Source organism: Dipodomys spectabilis, unplaced genomic scaffold, assembly GCF_019054845.1.
Source record: "Dipodomys spectabilis isolate Male_0828 unplaced genomic scaffold, ASM1905484v1 ptg000098l, whole genome shotgun sequence".
NCBI classification, from domain to species: domain Eukaryota; kingdom Metazoa; phylum Chordata; class Mammalia; order Rodentia; family Heteromyidae; genus Dipodomys; species Dipodomys spectabilis.
In genome coordinates this window covers 8,168,453-8,191,583 of record NW_024870775.1, presented here as the reverse complement: position 1 = coordinate 8,191,583, position 23,131 = coordinate 8,168,453, and the positions used below count along the sequence as shown (strand labels likewise).

The 23,131-nt window shown below is 51.7% G+C and overlaps 2 protein-coding genes across 3 annotated transcripts in view; both read left to right on the top strand.

The window, feature by feature from the left end:
• The window catches only part of Lmtk2 (lemur tyrosine kinase 2), an 82,264-nt gene extending 63,691 nt beyond the window's left edge, over positions 1-18,573 (top strand). The window contains exons 8-15 of one of the 2 annotated variants that reach the window (XR_006148473.1): positions 3,194-3,278; positions 5,291-5,412; positions 7,008-7,157; positions 8,696-11,639; positions 14,104-14,236; positions 14,372-14,614; positions 15,704-16,018; positions 16,832-16,843. Coding sequence is in view for 1 of the 2 variants with exons in the window: in XM_042687000.1 (XP_042542934.1) it covers positions 3,194-3,278; positions 5,291-5,412; positions 7,008-7,157; positions 8,696-11,639; positions 14,104-14,236; positions 14,372-14,614; positions 15,704-15,732 (3,706 nt within the window). In the remaining variant the exon portion in view is untranslated. Of the gene's footprint in view, positions 1-3,193; positions 3,279-5,290; positions 5,413-7,007; positions 7,158-8,695; positions 11,640-14,103; positions 14,237-14,371; positions 14,615-15,703 lie in introns of both variants that reach the window. The other variant, XM_042687000.1, reaches the window with a different exon arrangement.
• A 1,512-nt stretch (positions 18,574-20,085) lies between these two features.
• On the top strand, positions 20,086-22,404 carry Bhlha15 (basic helix-loop-helix family member a15). Its single transcript, XM_042687005.1, has 2 exons — positions 20,086-20,152; positions 20,754-22,404. Exon 2 carries the CDS (start codon positions 20,789-20,791, stop codon positions 21,335-21,337), a length of 549 nt encoding a protein of 182 aa, XP_042542939.1. The 5' UTR covers positions 20,086-20,152; positions 20,754-20,788; the 3' UTR covers positions 21,338-22,404.
• Positions 22,405-23,131: the final 727 nt, after the last annotated feature.

Below are 23,131 nucleotides of genomic sequence, written 5' to 3'. Positions count from 1 at the left end.
CAGCTTTCTGGCTGGCCCAGCAGGGTAAGAACATCAGAGCCTCAGATGGGTTGTTGTCTGCTCCTGAAAACAGTGTTCTCCATGTATACCGTCCAGTTTTGGTTTTTTTTTTTGGGTCCAGTCGTGGGGCCTGAACTCTGGGCCTGGGCGCTGTCCCTCAGCTCTTCAGCTCAAGGCTTGCACTCTACCACTTGAGCCTCAGCCCCACTTCTAGCTTTTCCTGCTTATGTGGTGCTGAGGAATCGAACCCAGGGCCTCAGGCATGCAAGGCAAGTGCTCTACCACTGAGCCACCTTCCCAGCCCCTCCGTCCAGTTTTGCATGTGTAAGCCAAAGCCAGGGCACAAGCTAACCTGGGCACCCAACTCTCATCCACCCAGCCCAGAGGAAAACCCGCACAGGACGCTTTGTCTTATTTTGTCACCACTTTCAAATCCCAGCCAGCAGCAGCCAGCCCACTCCAGCCAGAGGCACTTTCCTCAGGGTCTAGTCAGAATTTCACAGTGGAAGAATTCTGAGTATCCACAGCCTCGCCAGTACCTGATATGTACCCTGTGCACTAGGTAAACAAGAGGTTTACTCAGCTGGTAAGGACTGCCCAGTAAGACTTGGGAAGCCTGCTTGTACCCCACCAGAATGGTCTGGGCACAGTCTTCCTGGACCTCTGGGTCCTGCATGTGGGATGTTCACAGAGGCTGCACAGAGCCCTGAGTTAGCCTGCCACTGCCATAGGCAGGGGTGGGGGCACAGCATGTCCCTCTCAGTGTGGCCTGTGTGGCCTCCACGCCCAACTCTTGGTGTGTGTGTCTTCTAAGGAATGGAGACCCTTCTTAGAAAAGATCTTCCCTGCTGGGCCATTGGCTTCCTCTTAACAGAGGTGTGGTTATTTGAACTGGCCAGGTACCTAGAGCCATTTGCAGAATCCCTCCAGAGAGGGACCGGGGAGGGGGGGGTGGGGAGCTCCAGGTTGGGTTTGCCTGGGTAAGCCAGTGCTCTGCTGCCTCCTGTGGCCTGTGGCCTGTGTCCCGGAACCCACACAAATGCTGCCACTGACCAGCCAGCACCTTCCCAGAGCTCTGCAGGTGGGAGCTCGGGCAGCCTTGTCCCTAGAGCTGCTTTTCAACCAGAGGCAAATGTGCTGGCTGTGTTTGTATTTTTGCCCAGGGCAGCCTTGACATGGACTCACCTGTGCAGTGGCACATGATTCTGACTGCAGAAAATAGTGTTACCCAATTATGTCAGCCAATTATGTCTGTGCCTTGAATCCGTGTAACACTTTGAACATGTCCAACACACTGCATTTTTATTTTTACAATCTTTGTTTCTGTGCATCCCTGTCATTTGGTGAAGAAACTTAGACTCCACATGCCCATGATTCGCCCAGTGTAGCTCAACTCTGTGGTGGTGTGGCAGGCACCAGCTTCCCCACCTCCTGACATCTGGTGCTGTTCCCACCCCGAGAGGGGCATGAAGTGCTGGGTAGAGGTGGGGAGCAGTTGGCAAGCATCTCTTTCCACCAGGACACTTGTTCCTCTTCTGAGTTTTAAGAATAGAGAAGCACTTCTTCTTGCCAAGATTCTGCATCAGCTAGCATGATAACCAAAGGCCTCTGGGCATACATTGCTCATCTTCCATTCAGCCCTCACATCTTCACACCACCCTGTCTTGACACATAGCCTGAACTTTCATAAGAGAGGACAGAAGAGGACCACCTAAATGGCTGAATGTGTGTAGTTCAAGTAGTAAAACGAATCTCAGTACTACTGGAAAAATAAAAAGTAAATGGGCCTGGTGCCAGTGGCTTATGCCTGTAATCCTAGCTATTCAGGATGCTGAGATCCGAGGAACTTTCCTGCCAGCTTGGGGCAGGAAAGTCTATGAGATTCTTATCTTCGGTAAACTATCAAAAAAGGTGGAAATGGAGCTGTGGCTCAAGTGGTAGAGTGCTAACCTTGAGCAGTAAAGCTCAGGGACCGAGCCCAGGCCCTGACTTCAACCCCCAGAATTAGCACAAAAAAAGTAAATGGCTCTGAGCTCTGAAGGGGACACACTGGGATGAGGGCATCCAGCCTTTAATCTTGGTCTCAAAAGGGAGATGTTGGAACTATTAGGTCAGATCTGTATGTGTGCACCATAAGGACCACACCTTTTGGTGAAAGCTACGTGGCTACACTCAGTCCTGTGGACAAGAAACCTGACTTCTGTGTTTTTTCTGCCCACTGGTGTGTTTCCCTCCCTCCCTATCTCCTTCCCTTCCTCCCTCCTTCCTCCTTCCTTCCTTCCTTCCCTCTCTTCTCCCCTTCCATTCCCTGCCCTTTCCTTAATTCCAAAAAGTAGGTACTTATTCCCCATTTTCCTATTTTTTTAATTTTCTTTGTGGTACTGGAGGGTCAAACCTAGGGCCCTCAAATGCCAGGAAAGTATTCTGTGTGCTACTGAGCTATTGTCCCAGCCCATTTTCTTCTTAAGACTGGAAGATTCCATAGTGGTAATGATAATGTCCAAGTGTGTCCCAAATTCCTCCCCAGACACTGCCACAGGACTAAAAGCTTTGGGATGGTGTCCTGAAAATCACCACTCAAAAATACAGGTTGGGGACTGGGAAGATGGCTCAGTGGTAGAGCGCTTGCCTTGCATGCATGAGGCCCTGAGTTCCATTCCTCAGCACCACATAAGCAGAAAAACCAGGAAGTGGCGCTCTGGCTCAAGTGGTTGAGCTCTAGCCTTGAGCTGAAGAACTGAGGGATAGCATCCAGGCCCAGAGTATGGGCCCCACGATTGCCAAAACAAAAACAAAAAAACTTCCTTAACCTTTATGTACAACGAATAGTCTGTTAACTTACTTGTAAAAAAAAAAAAAAATTCAAACAATGTAACTGCTTTAGAATGTTTTCTTGATCATTGAAACACTAGGCCTCAGTCCCTATATCTTAATTTTGTAGAGCAGAATGTGGTGCAGGGGTGGTTGGTGTAGTTAGCCTGGCAGTCAGTTTGTTCACTGGGTGTTCAGTGCTCAGTCATCTCTGTGAAGTAGTTGGGAATAGAGTAGTAACTCCCTTTCTATGACAGGGAATTTTACACATTGTTAGTCACAGATTGTGATTCCTAGGAGAAGTCTCTGTCTGTGGCTAGGCCTGCCTTGTGCCAGTTCTAGATCCTCATTCCTGTGGTCACCTTGTCCTTTATCTTTGCAGTGACTTAGCCCTGCGGAATTGTTTTCTGACCTCCGACTTAAACGTGAAAGTAGGGGATTATGGAATAGGATTCAGCAGGTACAAGGTAAGCCACGGGTTAAATGCTGTCTCCCCGATCCATTTTAGTTTCAGTTGTGAAGTTGCATCTCAGAAATGTCACTCCATTTTTGGAAGAAAGGGTGAAAGCCTTGGATATGGAGATCCTGCTCCTAGGAGCAGAGTCTGTTCCAGTCACCTTCATGGTGCTGTGCATGGTTTGTCTGGGTCAGTGCTGGTGTACCACCTTCTGTGACAGTTTTCCAGTTTCTTTGTCTATAAAAATTGTACTTGGGGCTGGGAAGGTGGCTCAGTGGTAGAGCGCTTGCCTTGCATGCCTGAGGCCCTGGGTTCCGTTCCTCAGCACCACATAGGAAAAAAGAAAAAAGCCGGAAGTGGCGCTGTGGCTCAAATGGTAGAGCACTAGCCTTGAGCTGAAGAGTTGAGGGACAGCGCCCAGGCCCAGAGTTCAGGCCCCACAACCAGACCCCCCCAAAAAAAAATTGTACTTGGTATTGATGGCACATAATATATTTTAGAATGAGCCAGGCACCAGTGGTTCACGCCTGTAATTCTAGCTACTAAGGAGGCTAAGATCTGAAGATCACAGTTAAAAGCCAGCCCAGGAAAGGAAAGGCTGTGAGACTTTTACCTCCAGTTAACTACCAGAAGACTGGAAGTGGCATTGTGGCTCAATGTGGTAGAGCACTAGCCTTGAGCAAAGGAGCTCAGGGATAGCGTCAAGACCTTGTTTCAGGCCCTAAGAACAACGCAAATAACAAATAAGTAAATAAAATCTAGAATGAACACAGGAGCTCTAACAATTATTATCTGAATAATAAAATATATGTCATATAAACAGTTATCTACTACATTGCAGTAAAAATTTAAGCTCAGTCAGTATACTTAAAATCTAGGTTTTCTAGCATCTTTTACATATTCCCCTGGAGAAAGCAGATAAAAGTCAGGTGCTTGGGGCTGGGAAAGTGGCTCACTGGTAGGCGCTTGCCTTGCATGTATGAGGCCCTGGGTTCGATTCCTCAGTACCACATAAGCGGGAGAAAAAAAAAGCCACAAGTGACGCTGTGGCTCAAGTGGTAGAGCGTTAGCCTTGAGCTGAAGAGCTGAAGGTCAGCGCCCAGGCCCAGAGTTCAGGCCCCACGACCGGACACCCCTCCCCCCCCAAAAAAAAAGAAAGAAAGAAAAAGTCAGGTGCTAGTAACTCATGCCTATAATCCCAGCCACTCAGAAGGCTGAGGATCAGGGTTCAAAGTAACCCAGACAGGAAAGTCCATGAGACTCTTCTCTCCAATTAGTGGGAACCCTTCCCAAAGATTCCCACTTCTCTCCACCAAAAAGGCAGACGTGGAACTGTGACTCAAGTGGCAGAGTGAGTGCTAGCCTTGAGCAAAAATGGTCAGGAACAATGTGTCCGAGCTCTAAGTTCAAGCCCCAGTACTGGTGCACTTGCATATGTGCGTGCACACACACAAAAAAGAAAGCAGGTCAACTGATCATCTGTGTTCCTTCAGCCCAGTTGGATGTTTTCAAGGCATGTTGTGTAACTGTAAGTGGGTTATTTGCCATTGCTGCCAGTGTTTTGTTGCTTCCTGTGCAGCAAGCACTGTGAGGGAGCATATTGACACTGAGCTGGAGCCAGCATCAGCCCTTACCCCCATCCCATGTAGGTAGGTAAAGACAAGGTCCTGGGTCTTCAGCTAGCCCAGCCTTGCATCACTGGTGAATGGTGGAGTGAGGACCCATGACCCAGGGCGTGAGCTCTAAGCCTATGCTTTAGCCAGCACAGCCCCTGGTCAGTGCTGAAAGGGCAGTGTGCTTAGTCCTTACCCAGGAAGGGAAAGCATTCACTCTGGGACTCAGCACCCATCTCGCAAAGCCCACGTGGCTGCCAAGCCACACCTCATGCTCCCCTTCCCAAAGATTCCCACTTTGTTCTGATTGATATTGTGGCCAGGTACGTGTTTTCTGAATGTCTTGGAATTGTATTATGCTCACCACTAGTATAATTCCATGAAAACTCAGTGCTTTCCAACCACACAGGAGGATTACATTGAGACGGATGATAAAAAAATTGTCCCTCTTCGATGGACTGCTCCAGAATTAGTAACTAGCTTCCAAGACAGACTGCTCACTGCGGATCAGACTAAGTACAGTAATATCTGGTATGTATTGTTGGTAGCCAGGGCTGCCTTATCTTTGAGCAGGAGAGTGACTGCAAGAAGTAGGAAACAAAGGGTGCCCATGAGTGAGACACTTCTGGGACAGCAGAGCTATTACACAAGTGTGCTCATGTCCTTCACTTCCCCACCTTTCTCCCTAAATGCAGAGCCAGGTCTGGTGCATTCTGTGCCTGCCTGGGGCCTGGTGTGGAATAGATGCTCACTAAGCAAACATAGAGGTGATGAGAGAACCAGAAAAGGTTTGGGCTGTTATATAATGCTGTGGTTTATATGCGATCATTTTAATGGATGCTAAAGAGGTGTGCCTTTATCTTTGACTCCATAATTTTAATCACAGTTTTCTTAACTGATAGCTGCATTTTTTTAATGATGCTTTTCTGTTTTTTCTGTTTTCCCTTTCTTTTACCTTTTTTGGGTTGGTTTTCTAAAAACTTTTCCCCTCTTGTTGGGAAGATGCTTTTTTTGGTTAACCTAGAAATTATATCTTTCATGTCCTTCAATTAATCTAATGTTAACTAATTTCTTAACCATCTTTCCTGAGTAGTATAAGGAATTTACTGTACTTCAGTTATGTTTAACTACATCTGCCAAAGTTATGTTATTGTTGGGAAAAAGCTTTTACTTTTATCCCAGAAGTCATCTAGGTTTTCTAGCATCTTTTACATATTCCCCTGGAGAAAGCAGATAAAAGTCAGGTGCTTGGGGCTGGGAAAGTGGCTCACTGGTAGGTGCTTGCCTTGCATGCATGAGGCCCTGGGTTCAATTACTCAGTACCACATAAGCGGGAGAAAAAAAAAAGCCACAAATGACGCTTTGGTTCAAGTGGTAGAGCGTTAGCCTTGAGCTGAAGAGCTGAAGGTCAGCGCCCAGGCCCAGAGTTCAGGCCCCACGACCGGATAGGTAGGTAGTTCCAGTTCTAGTGCTTGAACTCAGGGCCTCTTGTTCTTGCTCGGCTTTTTTGCTCACAGCAGGCTGTGCAATAGATAGTAGCTGTTTCTGGAAGACAAGCATAGAAGGCAATGCAAAAGACTAAAGACAAGAAAGAAAGGAGCTCCATTGGACCTGTGCGCCTGAGGCCATTCTCATGGAGACAGGACCGAGCATGAAAGCAGGCCTCACAGGCTCAGAGGGGGAGTATCCCACCACAGTCACAAAAACCCAAGGCCCCTTCTGGCACTGGACAGCTTCGAAGCCCCCCATTGCTGAGGAATAGGAGATGTAGACAGGAAACGCATGGCTCTAACGGGGAACTTCAGAATTTTTGCTCATATGAAGGTTTCTCTAAGATACTTTCTGGTGTTTATAGATGTTGTGTATGGGTTTTCCTCTGATTCCAGAGTATTTCTATTGTCTCCATACATTTTACCTCATCCCTATAATCATGCTAGACTCATAGAGTTGTCATATAACAAATTGATACTGGATTTTGAACTCAGAGAGCCTTCACCTCCAGGCTTGCATTCTGATTTTTATGGCAATGCCTCTGCTTTTGCTCCTCCAATGTTGAATGCTGATTTGAGAACTGTGTTAGCATGTTACCAAACTGAAGGTGTTATGCTGTGTTCTGTTTCCCGCAGGTCACTGGGTGTGACACTTTGGGAGCTCTTTGACAATGCTTCCCAGCCCTACACAAATTTGTCTGACCTGGACGTTCTCAACCAAGTCATTAGAGAGAGGGAGACAAAACTCCCGAAGCCCCAGCTGGAACAGCCATTTTCTGATCAATGGTTCGTGGCTTCACATTCTGTCCTCTTCAGCAAAGGAATCACGTTCCCAGGGGGTGTCAGTTCTTAAGAAGTCCCTATTTGAAATGATGAAATTATGGAAAACAATCCTTTAAGCCAGGCACCAGTAGCTCACACTTGTAATCCTAGCCACTCAGGAGGCTGAGATCTGAGGATCGCAGTTCAAAGCCAGCCCGGGCAGGAAAGTTCATGAGATTCTTATCTCCAATAAACCACTAGAAAACTGGAAGTGGCACTGTGGCTCAAGTGGTAAAGCACTCGCCTTGAGCTGAAAAGCGCAGGAACAGCGCCCAAGCCCAAAGTTCAAGTCCCACGACCGACCAAAAAAAAATCATTTGTCCATTATTCAAGACTAACCTTAGAAATAATATCTTGTTAAATTTTAGTGCTATCTTTTTTTTTTTCCAGTCCTGGGGCTTGAACTCAGGACCTGGGCACTGTTCTAAGCTTCTTTTGCTCAAGGCTAGCACTCTACCACTTGAACCACAGCACCACTTTTGGCTTTTTCTGTTTATGTGGTACTGAGGAATTGAACCCAGGGCTTCATGCATGCTAGGCAAACACTCTACCACTAAGCCACATTCCCAGCCCCTTTAGTACTATCTTTGAAAATGCTTATAACAAAAGTTTAGATGTTGCTGGGTGCAAGTGACCCACCCCAATCCTAAGGACTCAGCAGGCTGAGATCTGAGAATTGCAATTTGAAGCCAGCCCAGGTAGGAAAATATGGATAACTCTGTGTATGTGTGTAGGGGGGTGGGGAGGAAGGGGCTTGAACTCGGGGCCTGTGCACTGTCCCTGAGCTCTTCTGGTCAAGGCTAGTATTTTACCACTTTGACTCACAGCTCCACTTCTGGTTTTCTGGTGGTTAATTAGAGATTAAGAGTCTCACAGATTTTCCTGCCCAGGCCTAGTTTTGAACCATGATCCTCAGATCTCAGCCTCCTAAGTAGGATTATAGGCATGAGCCACTGGTGCCCAGCTTATCTCCAGTTAACCACCAAAAAGCCAGAAGTAGAGCTGTGGCCCTACCTTCAGTGAAGAAGCTCAGGGACAGCGCCTAGGCCCTGAGTTCAAGCCTCAAAAGTGGCTCACACACACACACACACAAATACACTAATGTTGACTGTGGTCAGCCAGCCTTTCCCAGAGTTAGTTTCTGATGACCTATCTACCTCAACACCATTCATGGTCCTAGGAAACCCTGAGCTACAGTAGAGCTTAGTTGCAGTAACCTTGGCCTCTGAATTGCCACCAAATAGAGTGAGTAATTCAAGATTGTGGGGAAAACTCAGGTGTGGCTCTGAAGAGCACCCAGCATGTACAAGGCCCTGGCTTCCATCCCCAGAATCACAAAAAAACAAAAAAAAAGTAACTGAACGAGTGCCTTAATATGGATGGCTAGCTGTAATGATGGTGTAGAGACTTTTACAGGGGTTGGGAGGTGTTGACGTTGAAGTCTTTCTTATTTTCAGGAGTTTGTGACTGCTTAATGCATTCTCTCTTTCTGCGCCGTGCAGGTATGAGGTGTTACAGCTCTGCTGGCTGTCCCCAGACAAGAGGCCGGCGGTGGAGCACGTGCACAGGCTGCTCACATGCCTGCGGCTTCAGAGCCAGCGGGGCCCCGAGGTGGACTTCGAGCAGCAGTGGGCTGCCCTCAAGCCCAACACCAGCAGCACGTCCAGTAATGCTGCCTTTCCCATCCTTGACCCCTTCGCCCAGGACCGGCTGGGTCGGGAGATGGAGGAGGTCCTCACGGTGACAGAAACGAGCCAGGGGCTGAGCTTTGAGTATGTCTGGGAGGCCGCCAAGCATGACCATTTTGATGAGCATGGCCGGGGCCACACAGATGAAACCTTGTCCTACTCCAGCATGTTCTTTCCAGTTGATGTGTTTGAGAGTTCACTCTCAGATCCTGGGCCAGGAAAGCAAGATGGCAGCGGCCAGGAGGTTCCGCTCCGGGCCCCTGGGGTGGTGCCCGTGTTTGATGCCCACAATCTTTCTGTGGGAAGTGACTATTACATCCAACTCGAAGAGAAAAGTGGTAGCAACCTGGAGCTCGATTATCCACCTGCTCTGCTAACAACAGAAATGGATAACCCAGAACGGCTGGGTGCCGAAGTGCCCCAGTTTAAGGCCCTCAAGAGCGTTGAGTTTGAGGAGTCTAGTACTGATGAGGACTTCTTCCAGAACAGCGCCGACCCCAAAGACCTGGGCCTCGCCGAGGGCCCGCCTGCCCCCAGCGCCCCCGAGAGTCCCCTCAACAGTCTCTTCAGTGAAGTCAGCGCTGCCCAGCGCGTGCCCAGTCACCAAAAGCTCTTTGACCTTATGGACCTGGACGGAGTGCAGGCCAATGTGAGGCCGGCCCCCCTGGGTTCCCACTGGCATGACCCCAAGGACACTTGCCACCCCAACAAGGATAGGCCCCCAAAGCTGTTCGACCAGGAGCCTCTCTGCTCATCAGAAGGTGTTCTGCACCAAGACCACTTTGACCCACTGAATGTTGATGAGCTCTCAGAGAACTTCCTGTTTCTTCAGGAGAGACACTTACTGAGAGACACATGGCATAGCGAGGCAAAAGGGGATGATCTCCAGACAGAGCTCAGGAATGCAGGGTTCATCAGTGCAGACTCCCCCAGTGTGGAGCGTGGCTCTGCTGCCAGTACGCCCAGCTTGCCAGTGCCACGGGAACACAGAAGCACCAAGGGTGACACTGCAGCCGGGGTCTCAGATAGCACATGGAGTCCCTCAGTGCCATCTTCCCCGGAAGTGCGGGCACCTCTCACCTCCCTCACCACGGAAGGAACCCCTCCCGGTGGCCCCCCAGATTCACTTCCAAGGCTTGGAACAACTAAAACAGCATGTTGTGATGTCAGCGCCCCCGAGGATTGCCTCTGTGAGGACTTGGGGACTACCCCAGTGGAGATCCCCTCTCCCAATGCCAAATCCCACTGCGGGGACCACACCCCCCCACACTCTACTTGCCAAAGCCAAGAGGCCTTGAGACCAACCAAAATGGACCCCACTTCCATGGGTGACATCACTGAGATTCAGGGGAATACAGGGAACTGTCTTCCAGAGTTGATACCGGACTCGGAACATCAGCCACTGCCGGAAGACAGTCACAGTGCCCACATGCTGGAGAAAAACACAGAAGCCATTAAGACTTTGAATCAGCTCAGTTATAAAGATGCCACAAAAGACATGGGCTTGGCTTCTGCTTCCTCTGACTCCACCAGCCAGGACAGCCTCTTGGAAGACAGCTTGTCCGTCCCCCTCCCAGCTTCCGAGCAGCCAGTGGAGACCCCAGACTCCTTAGACTCCGTGGATGTCCATGAAGCCTTACTGGAATCACTAGGCTCCCACACACCCCAGAAACACCCGCCCCCTGATAAGCCAGCTGATAGCGGCTATGAAACAGAGAACCTGGAGTCCCCCGAGTGGACCCTGCACCCTGTCCCCGAGGGTCCCTCTGAGTCTGCCTCAGCTGCCGCTGGTGATGGTGGTCTGAGTGGTGCTGGCAGTTTTCCTCCCAACCCAGTGATCGTCATCTCAGATGCGGGTGATGGCCCCCAGAGTGCGGAAGACACCTCACAGACCTTTGCCTCTGGCGCCCAGAGTTCCTATCGAGACTCTGCCTACTTCTCAGATAACGACTCGGAGCCAGATAAAAAATCTGAGGAGGTCCCTGGAACCTCAGCCTCCACCTTGGCAGAGGGCCAGGCCCTACCCAAGCCAGCCTCCCCAGAGAATGGCCCCAGGGCTAATGACAGCTCTGGGGAGCCACAGAAAAGCCCACCCAATCAAAGGTGGCCCCCCACTCTGCAACCCACCAGTCACCTGGAGTCAGAGGAAGTGGTGGAGCCGGCGCCAGCTGAGGTTTCCAGGCAGACTCAGACCTCGGAGGATGAGGGCGGCAGCCCCTCAGGGCTGTGGACTGGGGAGCTAAGCAGTGGTGATGACCTGGAGACACTGGAAGAGCGCCCCTGTACCCTTGCCTCCACAGGCACCAATACCAATGAGCTCCTCGCCTTTGCCAGTGCAAATGCTGCACTGGAAAGGGCCTTGCCCGGCCACACTGAGGGCCCCAAGCTCAAGGAGCCAGATATTGAAGGCAAATACCTGGGCAAACTTGGGGTGTCCGGGATGCTCGACCTCTCTGAGGATGGGATAGATGCAGATGAGGAAGATGAGAACAGCGAGGATTCAGACGATGACCTGCGGGCCTTCAACCTGCACAGCCTGAGCTCTGAGTCAGAAGATGATGTTGAGCATCCAGTGCCTGTAATCATCAGCAACAGCGAGGATGGCCGGCACCTGCGCAGTTTGCTGAAGCCCTCTGCAGCAGAGGGCGGGGGGCTGCCTGGTGGCGGTGGCAGTGGAGGCAGTGACAGCAGCAGCTGCAAGAAGGAAAAGAAGGCGGTGACATTTTTTGATGATGTCACTGTCTACCTATTTGACCAGGTATCTGTTAGCTCTAGAGGACATATGTATCTCCGTGTATGTAGTGGAGTTCAAGAGCAGGGCACAAAGAGGAGCATGGTCTCATTTTGTTTTGATCTGGGTGTTGTTGTTTTTGGCAGTCCTGGGTTTTGAACTCAAGAGCATACCACACGAGCCATGTTTTGAACCTGTGGTCTGATATTTTAGTTGTCATTTCAAGGTAGCAGGTTGTGTTTACTCCAAGTAATTTGGAGTTGGCTACAGTTCCAAGAACAGACAGAAATGTAGGGAACTGGTGTTCAGTGTAGGGAAGGAGTCCGGCTACTCTCGCTGGGTCCCCTAACTATCCTACTGAAATGAGTTACTACAACTCTGGAGTCTCATTGTGGGCAGTAATGCCTAGCAGTTGTGTGCAGGCCTAGAACTGGCATGAAATCAAGCTCTGAAGACAGGCCAGCCAGCAGCAGCCCAGAGGCTGTACTGTACACAGGGCAAGGAAGTCAGTGGTCCTCTACCCCCCACCCCGAGGCCTTCCCCCGACTGTGGAGCAGGGTCTTAGTGGGCCACTACTCTGTGGGTACAGACTTGGGCACCTTGGAAAACGGAACAGCTCATAAGTAGAGCATTCTTTTTTTCAAAAATTTTTTACTGTATTTTGTTTTCCACTGATGGGAATTGAACCCAGCATTGAGTTAAATCCCAGCTCACGTAGGGTTTTGTTGTATGGTGATACTTGAGTTTGACTTGGCTTTGTGCTTGCTGTCCAGATGCTTTACCACTTGAGCCATGTTCACACTCTGCTCTTTTTTTTTTTGCTCTTCAGCTATTTTTCAGATAGAAGCTTACATTCTTTTCTTGAGGCCAACCTTAGACCAAGGTCCTCCTACATATGGTCTCCTGAGTAGCTGAGATTACTGAGGCATACCACCATACCAGACTATTGATTCTAGATAGGGTCTTGCTAATTTTTTGTGTGGGCTGATCTTACACCTCAGTCCTTCTGAATAGCTAGTATTATATGTGAATCATCAGAGCCAGGCTTTGATGACTGATTGATTGATTGCCAGTCATGGGGCCTGACCTCTGGGCCTGGGTGCTGCCCCTCAGCTGTTCAGATCAAGGCTAGGGCTCTACCACTTGATCCAGAGTGCCACTTCTGGGTTTTTCTGCTTATGCGGTGCTGAGGAATCGAATCCAGGGCCTTATGCGTGCAAGGCAAGCACTCTACCACTGAGCCACCTTCCCAGCCCCAGCCTTTGATTTTTTTTTTGAGGCAAGGTCTCTTTATCTTGCCCAGACTGGCCTTGAAGTCCTGCTGCCTCCACCTTCCAAGCACTGGGATTACAGGTGGAAAATAACATGCCAGGCTCTGAATTTGCTTCTTGAATCAGCTGAATTCCTGGGATGGGAACTATCCCAGGAGAATGCCCCCTTCACATTGCTTTGCCTCCATTTATTGATTGATTGATTGATTGATTGGCCAGTCCTAGAGCTTGAACTCATGGCCTGGGCACTGTCCCTGAGCTTCTTTTGCTCAAGGCTAGCACTCTACCACTTGAGCCACAGTGCCACTTCCAGCCTTTTCTGTATATGTATGAGGAATCGAACCCAGGGCTTCATACATACTAGACCACCAAGCCACATTCCATCAGCCCTCCCTCTCTTCTTACTTGATTCTCAGAGCAAGTCCTCTTAGCTGGGCCACAGATGAGACCTCTGAAGCTTTTCCACCTCCTCCTCCTTGGAGAGCACAGCAGTACTTAATGCCCTGGTGCTCCTTCTGTCACTTTTATTCTGATGTTCCTAAAATATTTCAGACCACATTTGAACCCGAGGTTGTGTGTTGAGAAAGGAGAGAGGGGCCGGCAGGCCGTCTGCTCCTCCCCAGGGAGCCTGCTTTCCTGCTGAGAGCAATTTCTGGAGGAGATTGGATTGATTCCTTGATCTTTCTAAAGAATCATTTTTTGTTTTGTCGAGAGGTTTGGGGATTTGCATTTTTCTTTTATCTAGATTCATAACCTAAATGCTTTAAATTTAAGACCTTTCCCCTTTTCTGGTATTAGCTTTTAGTGCTAGAAATTTGCCTCTGTGTAATACTATAGCTGTATCCTACAAATGTTGTTGTATGATTTTATTTTTATTCACCTCAGATTATTGTCTAGTTTCTTTTTTTCTTTCTTTTTTTTTTTTTGGTGCCAGTCCCAGGGCTTGAATTCAGGGCCTGAGTGTTGTTCCTTGTGCTTTTTTTTTTTTGCTCAAGGCTAGTGCTCTGCCACTTGAGCCACAACTCCACTCCCCGCTTTTTGGTGGTTAATTGGAGATAAGAATCTCGTGGGCAGAGCATGAGTATAAATATGGCTCTTAATTTCTTTTCTTCTTAAAAAAATTCAGTTTACAGTCAGTCAGTCCTAGGCACCTGGCAGGCTTGGTGTGTCAGCAGTGGTGACAGGAACAGGCTGACAGGGATTTCTGTTTGGCTTTCTAGGAGACCCCAACCAAAGAGCTGGGGCAGTGTGGAGGGGAAGCTCCCAGCCCTGGGCCCAGCAGCCCAGCCCCCACCTCGGGCTTACCCTACCTGAGCAGGTGCATGAACTCTGAAAGCTCCACCGACGAAGAAGGTAGCTTGCTTGGCTGGTATAGAGGAAATGGGAGGTAGGGCTGGGGCGGTATGAGCATTTCCAGATCATGGTGCTCCCTGCGTGTGACCACCTCCGTTAGCTTGAAGTGTAATAGGGATGTCCTGTTGTTGGCAGGTGGTGGCTTTGAATGGGATGATGACTTCTCCCCAGATCCTTTCCTGTCCAAGACAACCAGCAACCTCCTGAGCTCCAAGCCCACCCTGCAACCCTCCAAGTACTTTTCCCCACCACCGCCCACCCGCAGCACCGAGCAGAGCTGGCCACACGTGTCACCCTGCTCCAGGTTCTCCATCTCCCCTGCCAACATCGCCAGCTTCTCACTTACGCACCTCACCGACTCGGATATGGAGCAAGGAGGTAGGGGGCACCGACATGGGGTGGGAGGCCTAAGCTGCAAGGAGGGGGAGACTCGAAGACCTGGTCTCAACTGCCTGGCCGTCTAAAGGATGCCTGGTCAGTGCTGAGTAGATTATAAAGGGAGTTTATAAAACTCCATCTTAGCAGCCAGGCACTTGTGTCTCCCACCTGTAATCCCAGCTACTCAGGAGGCTGAGATCTGAGGATCATGGTTCAAAGCCAGCCGGGGCAGGAAAGTCTGTGAGACTCTTACCTCCAAGGAATCACCAAAAAGCTGCAAGTAGAGCTGTAGCTCAAGTGGTAGAGTGCTAACCTTGAGCAGAAGAGCTCAAGGACAGCATCCTTGCCCTGAGTTCAAGCCCAATATCAGCACAAAACAAAAACAACCAAAAGAAACCATTCCATCTTGACAGTACTTGGGCCCCATCCCCACTTTTCCAGCTGCAGGAGGGCCCATCACAACCGCCTCCCTATCAGCCCAGCTCCGGAGCTCCACTAGTTCCCTGGGGGTACTCTTATCCACCTTGATTTCTTCTGTTCCCTTTTTTTAGAGCCCCGCACCCCAGTCTCACTTTTCCCCAGAGAAGTCCTTCAGAGGTGCATGCTCCTTGAATACTTGAGCCGAGGGCTTGGACATGTGCCCTGGTGCTCACCAGCTCTTCCCTGGCGGTGTTGACTTTGCCATTAACTCCTGGTCCCTGAGATAGCAGGCTAGTGTGAGCCGTAAGCAGGCGCATGTGAGGTGCAGGGCTGCACAGCTGGACCCTTTCCCCATACCTGGATTGAAGATAACTTAATGGGAACAGTCTTTTATTTGAAGTTTGCAGATCAAACAATAAATACGGAATAGAAAGAGCTCTTATTTGTTTTTGTATGGCTTCACTTGTGCCGATGAGATAGTGCTGGCCTGGCCATGGGCAGGCAGGTGTGCAGGTGGGTCCGCTCTGCCTCTGCCCTGAGCCTGGCCCTGGAGCCCAGGAGAGCCGCATAGCTGAAGTACAGGGCCGGGCAGCCAGGCACCTGCTGGCCTCAGCTCTGCTCACTCAGAATCTAAAGCTACCCCTTGCCCCTTGTCCTCTCCCCAAACAGGAAGCAGCGAAGATGGAGAAAAGGACTAGGTGGCTGTGGGTACCAGTGGACTCCTGCATGTCAGCCAGCGCCACGACATCCACTTGACGTGGGCTGCCACGGAGCGGCCAGCAAGGAGGACTTGGGAGATGCAAGGGGGCTAGTACCTCCTGCCGTGCCCCCTCCTTCCTTCCACCCTGCCCTTGGGCGGGGGCCCTGCGTCCCACCCGTGTGACACTCTGCCTGGATGTGGGTGGCACATTGAGGCCCAGGATGGTGACGAGTGAGCCATATTTATTGTGTCTAAGGATGTCACTACTTGCTGTATAGAGGGTCGTGTACGCATGCGTGCTGTGCGGACCCTGGGCCTTCTGCCAGGACGCCACTGGCCCATCCCTGCTCAGACTTTTGCTCTGCATGGCATTGTAAAGCTCCCGAGTCCTGAATGCCCGCTGTCTTCAGAGCCGTCGAAAGTGGACATACGGTACTGAGGGGGGATTCACTCTGGATGCTAGCATTTGATGTCCTTATAGGAAATATTTTTGATGAATCCCCAAATTCTGCTGTTTTGTTGATTGACTCCAGCGCCCTTCCCCTCTCTAAAGCCGTTTCTGCCCCGGCCGGGTTTCAAGCCCTCCTGGTGAAAAGCAGCAGCAGGCATACCTGGAACTCTGCTGGCCTGGACCCCAGGTGTGGAGGCAGGGCAGCCAGCATGGCCCCTGGGTCTCCCCTCTGCCCTACGCAGCCCCCTGAAGACACCACCATTTCGGGCACCTGGACTGGAGCTCTTCAGATTCAGAGCTGGATGCCCCCTCGGAAGCACTTGCAGTGGGAAGAGGGGTGAGGACCTGGCTGTCCACCCAGGCCCCTCACTGTGAAGGGGACTGCATGGCTCCAGAGCTCTTCACCTGTCCTTAGCTGGACAGGGCATCCCTCACAGGGCTGACCTTGCATTCAGCTCCGGTGTAAGGTCTCTGGAGGCTGATGCAGAGTTGCTGCCCTGTGCCCACTGGGTGGGTCCCCTCACATGAGCCCTTCACCCAAAATAATCTCCAGTGCTGAGCGCTTTCCAGACTCCAGCAGGACCCTGGGTGACATGAGGCCCTCAACGTGTGTGCTGTCCCTGGGAGAAACCCAGTCTCTGTGCAGGTGTGGGCCGTGGAGGGAGCTTACATGACCCTTGTTACCAGTTGTTTTGCTCTACGGGTTTCTTTTATACTAAGCAATAACCTTGCAGAGCAAGGAGATTGAGAATGGGGATAGGGTCTTGGGCCAGGCCCACAGGGCCTTGTGAGAGCTCTGCTGGAAATGGCGTTTGGAGGCGATGTTGCCAAAACTGTCATCTCTCTCCGTTTCTGGCTGCAGATTTCCTGACTTTTTTTTGAATCTTTACCTCTGCCAGTCATCATCGAGAGAGATGAGAGATGTTTTCAGATGATGGGTTTAAAGATTCGGATGGATGAACTTACAGGCTCTATCGTTTATACAAGCAGTCCAGGATGCATTCACAGATACTACAGGACTGCAATTTTCACAATGTTAAGGCAGTTTTAACCACATAATTCCCATTTTTATTTAATGCTTATCACTCACACGATTGCCAAAATAAAAGCATTTTATAGCTGTCGGGCGAGCTCGTGTGCCGTTGCGTGGAAGGGGGCTTTCCAGTGCTATCACCCCCGAGGCAGCGGCTTCTGTTGAAATTGCAAGCAATACTGAGAAATTTGAACAGATTTAAAGTTCAGTCTCTGTTTTGAAATGTCAGCATGGGTTCTGTTGCTTTGACCAGTAAGTGAGTTGGTTACCAGTAGTGGATCTGCACACATCCATTCTCAGTAAGCTGTGTGGTGCAGCATGCCAGTGAGATCTGTGGATAATGCGGGAAGAGGTTTCTAATCCCTGCTTCACTGATTTCCTGGCTCCTTTTGGTAGCCCACAGCAGACAGCAGCTGGAGTTTGTGCATTTTGAATTCTCTACTCCAAGTAACTTTTGATTTTGTTCCTAGATCAGTGCTGATTTTTGTGCTGTGTCCACTGACCCCATCAGGAGCCAGGAGGGGTAGGGGCTTCCGGTCCTTCTGGGACTCAGACCCCATGTCTAGGCCAGGAGCCATTTACCTTTCAAGATGAAAGATGAACCAAGCTGAATTGAAAACAGAGTACCCCATTCTATTGTTTCTGTTTTTTGGGTTTTTTTTTTAGTGATTCTAGCCCCTTCTCTCCCCCCCACCTTGCCGCCCCAGCACCCATTCTGTTTTTAAGTGTACAGACCCAACTTCCTTCAGAGATGGATTTAAGGAAAGCCTTTCCATGTATTGGTACCCCAGACACCTTTCACACCTCCTTCCTATTTCCCATAGGGTGTTTGTAGAATTAATGACCTACTGCATGTCTCTGTCCAGAGGGCCAGGCGGAAGCGGGGCCACAGCTCCCTTTCCTCCACTCAGCCTGTCCCCTGAGCGTGGAGATGCCAAGCAGGTGTCACACTGCAGAGAAACAGCCAGCATTCAAGTAAGAAAGCCGTGTGCACACACCTTCCCTCAGACTTACGTCTCAAAACCATATTCCTGAGCAGCAGTGGGCTTGGTGCTGGCTAGTGTACACATGTGGGTGCGTCGGGGCGGGGGGGGGGGGGACAGAACACGTGCTGTGAAGCTGTGGGCAGTGGGACTGGGGTGGTGACCTGTGGGGACACTTGTCCCCACCAGCTGGCACCTCACACAGCCAGAAGAGGTTCACAGCAATATAACCTTGAGTTTCAATTGTGTACATTTTTAAATTGTAAGATTTTTACTGTATATTGATACATAGTGTGATTCAATAAATTGCTTGTAATTTAAAAAAAACTATTTAATATTCAAAATAAATATAGTTATATATTTATAAACGGTTGCTGTATTGCATTCCACATTTTTCCCCTTGTCGGGGAGGAAGGGAGCATTTCTCAATCTCCCACAGGCCTGAGGAAAAAAAGGTAAACCTTTGTAGAATCCTGGAACCTGCAGCCCAGGGCTGCTGGGATGTGTGTGATGGGAAGTGAGCCTTTGCGCATGGCTGTTTTTAATCCTGGGCCCCTTGCGAGCCCCAGCCTCAAGAAGCCCCAAGCCAAGAGGTGGCTCCAGTCACAGACAGCTGTTCCATGAGGAATGGGAGTACCTGAGGCTCCTGCTTGCTTTCCTGGTCCCTTGCTGAAGTGCAAATGGCCAAGAAGGAAGTGACAGCTTCCTGCCCCAACCACAGCCCACAGGGCTGGCTCCTAACACCCAGATCACGGGTGACTGTCAGCCAGTGTCCAGGCACCAAAGATGTGGCGGCACGACCCATAACCAGGCCGGCCATGGGAGAGCTCACCCTGATACTCTTGGTTCCAAGACAAGCCTTCCCCCCTCCACTGCAGTACTGGATTTTTGAACTCAAGGCCTTGGACTTGCCAGACAAGCAAGTCCCTTGATCCAAACCTCCCACTCCCTTCTGCTTTCCTTATTTTTCAGTTAGGGTCTCCAGTTATTTTCCCTTGGACCTGGGTCCCATCTACATCCAATCATAGCTGGGACCACAAGGGTGCACTATGATAGCCAGCTTGTTCATTAAGAAGGGAGGGGGCAGAGTATTGACAACTTTTTGCTCTGGATAGCCTCAAGTCCTGGCCTTCCTGATCACCACCTGAGGGGCAGGGATTACAGGCAGGAGACACCAAGCTCAGTCCCTTAATCACCTTTAAAGTGGAGAAACAAGCAGATCCAGTGCAGCAGGGAGGTGACAGAGCTGGGTTTTTGTTTTGTTTTTGTCTTGGTTTTTTTGTCAGTTGTGGGGCTTGAACTCTGGGCCTGGGCACTGTCTGCCCCGCAGCTCTTCTCCACGCTACCATTTCAGCCACAGCACCACTTCCAGCTTTTTCTGCTTATATGGTGCTGAAGAATTGAACCGAGGGCCTCATGCATGCATGCAAGGTAAGCACTCTACCACTGAGCCAGAGCTTGTTTTAAGCTTGAGTTGTCTCCCTCACGAGACGCAGAGATCACCGGGCCCAGCCCCTCCTGGGCAGCCCTGGTCCTGGGCCCTTTTTTTTAGGAGCAGAGGGGTCTGCAGGAAAAATCATGGGGGAGCATTGACAGGCAGGAGGAGTCTGGGCCCTTGGTTGCTATCCAGGAGTTGTGGCCACAGTGCATTTAAGATGACTCACGGTGTGGCTAACCACAAGGCCAGGTGGGGTTCTGGGGATCCCCCCCCATCAGTCCCCAGGGGTCCCCAGAGAGGCCTCTGGCCGCCCAGGGCTCTGAGCCAGTCTGGCTACAGCTGACGGGTCGGGGAGGAAGGGGGCGGGGCCTCCCACCCGCCGCAGGTGCAGACCCGCCCAGGCCCCGCCCACGGCCTTATTTACATACGTCAGCGGTCCCGCCCCGGGTGGCTAAAGCGACGTGTCCTTGTCCCCCGTGGGCAGGCTCTGCGCGTGCAGCCGCGGATCCCCAGGTAACCAGGGGCTGAGGGAGGGAGGGGGGCTCAAGAGGGGCCGCAGGGAGGGGACCAGAGGCAGGGCTGGGTGGGGACTGGGGCAAACCCAGGTGGTGGCCACAGGGAGCGCCCCCCACTCCCTGCAGGCAGGGGCCCTCCACGTGGTGGGACTGGGGGCTGTGGCCGGGTCGACAGCTGCTCAGAGGCTCAGGTCTCAGTCCTGTCCCCTTGTGTGGCATCCAGCTGGGCTGGGCAGGGAGTGTGCCACCCCATGTGCTGGGGGCAGATGCACAGGGTTGGTTGGGATCCAACACTGGATAGTCAAACCAAGTAAAATGTCAAAGGCAGTGGAGGACCTGGGAACAAGGGGTCAGTCAGTGTGAGGCTCCCCCTCCCCAGAGAGAGAGAGCTGGGGAGCAAAGGGGGGGGGGGGTCCTGTGAGATCAAGCAGGTGTGAGGCATTCCTAAATCAACTGGGGCCACCAAGGACCAAGCAATGTACTCTCAGGGGCCACTGAGCCCACTACATCCTCCAGGCCACCAGTGGGACAGCCACTGTACTGTCACTGTCCCTACCGGCTGACCACAGAGTGACTTGTGTTCTGGCCTTGTTTCTAAGGGCCACTCACCTCTTGGGACAACCATTGCAGAACCATGAAGACCAAGAACCGGCCCCCGCGGCGCCGGGCACCGCTGCAGGACACAGAGGCCACTCCTGAAGAGAGGACTCCTGAGAGGTCTCAGGCAGGCTCAGGGCCAGAGCTGACCAAGGGTCTGAGGAACAGGGCGGCCAAGGCAGCAGGGGCACGGGCTGAGGTGGCAGGGCGGCGGCGACAAGGACCGGGTGGCCGGCGTGACAACAGCATCCAGCGGCGGCTGGAGAGCAATGAGCGGGAGCGCCAGAGGATGCACAAGCTCAACAATGCCTTCCAGGCCCTGCGTGAGGTCATCCCGCACGTGCGGGCTGACAAGAAGCTCTCCAAGATCGAGACGCTCACACTGGCCAAGAACTATATCAAATCGCTGACCGCCACCATCCTCACCATGTCTAGCGGCTGCCTGCCTGACCCGGCATCCGGCCCGAAACTTTACCAACACTATCAGCAGGCCACTGGGGGCGCGCTCGGAGACACTGAGGCACAGCCGCAGGGCCATCTGCAGCGATACTCCACGCAGATCCACAGCTTCAGAGAGGGCAGTTAGCGCCAGGCCCCGTGGGAGGGTGGCAGGGGTGGCTTGCCCTGTCCACCCCAGCCCTCGCCCCCTACTTCTCCAGGCTGTAGCCCCGGGAGTGCCATTTACCCTGACCACTCAGCCTGGAAGACCTTCTCCTGGCCACCCAGGGGCCAGGCCAGGAATCTGGTGAAGGCAGCTCAAGGCCCTGAACTCAACTCTGGAGCAAATACCAGGCCCTGTTGTCACTGCATGAAGCCTGGACAGGTGGGAGAGACCCTCGCCTGCCTAACTAAATTCTCTCCACTTGGGCTGACAATGGGACACCCGAAGGGAAGATTATTTGTGAATTTCCTGTTGTGGTGAGGCCCGCATCATAGCCCTGGGATCAGATTTCACATCTGGGGTAAACTGAGGCTTGAAGTGAGCAGGGCAAAGCTAACCCCAATTAGATAACCTGAGGTTCTTTCCAAAAGATATCTGGGGGTGGCCAGGCACCCCCCCACACACACAGTGGGTGTGTTAGAGAAGGTTGGCAGTGTACCTGGCCACAGAGGGCCTGCATGCCCTGGCATAGGAGCACCCTGGAGATGGGACTGGAAACAAAGTGAAGTGTCCCTGGGGAGACATTTCCCCATGCAAGAAGAGGGTTGGATTTGTCCCTGGCCTGGCACAGGCTCCCACCCTGGCGAGGCTCAGACGTGAGGAGCCTTGGCACAGGGCGGTCTGATGGGACTGTTCTTGGCCCTGTTTGAGTTGGAGGCCTTCGGCACTTCCTGGCAGGTGGAACCTGGGATTGGCAGGAACTGAACTCCCCCACCTGGTGCTGCTCCAAAATGCCAGGGAGCCAGGGGCTTGGCAGGCCCCCACCGCCTTGGCCCCAGCTTCCTCCTGGCGGGTCCTTCCCGTCCCACTGGTTCTGCTGGACTCAGCCACTTTGCTGTCAATGCTTGCTGCCATCTCCCTGCGCCTGTTGTTCTGCCTGGAGCTGTCCCAGAGTTCCCAGGGGCCGGTCCCTTCCTGAGGTGTTTGGGGTGAGGGCCTAGCTAAGCCAGGAAAATAGTTGCCAGTGCAGAGTTCTCCTCTCCAGCCCCCAATTTGCAGCTTTACCTTCCCTAAGTCTGGAGGAGGCATGGCACTAGCCACTGAAGGCAGCTGCAGGCTGGGGGAGGGGAGGTCACAGCTAGCTAGCAGAGTGGCAGGTGGCAGCCTGCAGGGCAGGCCTTGGCTACCTTGGTTATCTAGAAAGCAGGCCTCAGCCCAATGATCCCCCATTTTTTTCCCTGGTTTTCAGGGGTACTAGGTTTTGAACTCAGGGCTCACGCTTGCTAGACAGTTGCTCGACCATTCGAACCACATCTCCAGCCCTTTTCTTTTGCTTTACTTTTTCTAAAAGCATTTTGTGTTCTCTGCCCAGAGCTGGTTTAATACTGCGATACTCATACCTACACCTCGCTCACACATAGCTGGGATTACAAGCATGAGGCACTGTGCTTGGCTTTAGTCTCTCTTTCTTAATGGGGCTTGTATGTCCTTCTTGCCAGTCCCAGAGACCTGGTCTGTCCCAGTTCTGCAAGTGTCCTTTGTCATGGCTCAGGTGGGGGCCTCACCGTGGTGGCCAGTATGGAGCCAAGACTGAGCTCAGGACAACCAGAGCTCAGGTGGAAAATCAGGGAGCCGCCAATCTAGCAGTTGTTCCAAGCTGTCTGACCCTAAACTTGTGGAACGTGGTGGCATCCTGAGCCCAGAAGCACTGGGGACAGGGAGGGATGAGTGGAGGGGTCCCACATTGCCCAACAGCTGGCCATAATCCAGGACTGCTCA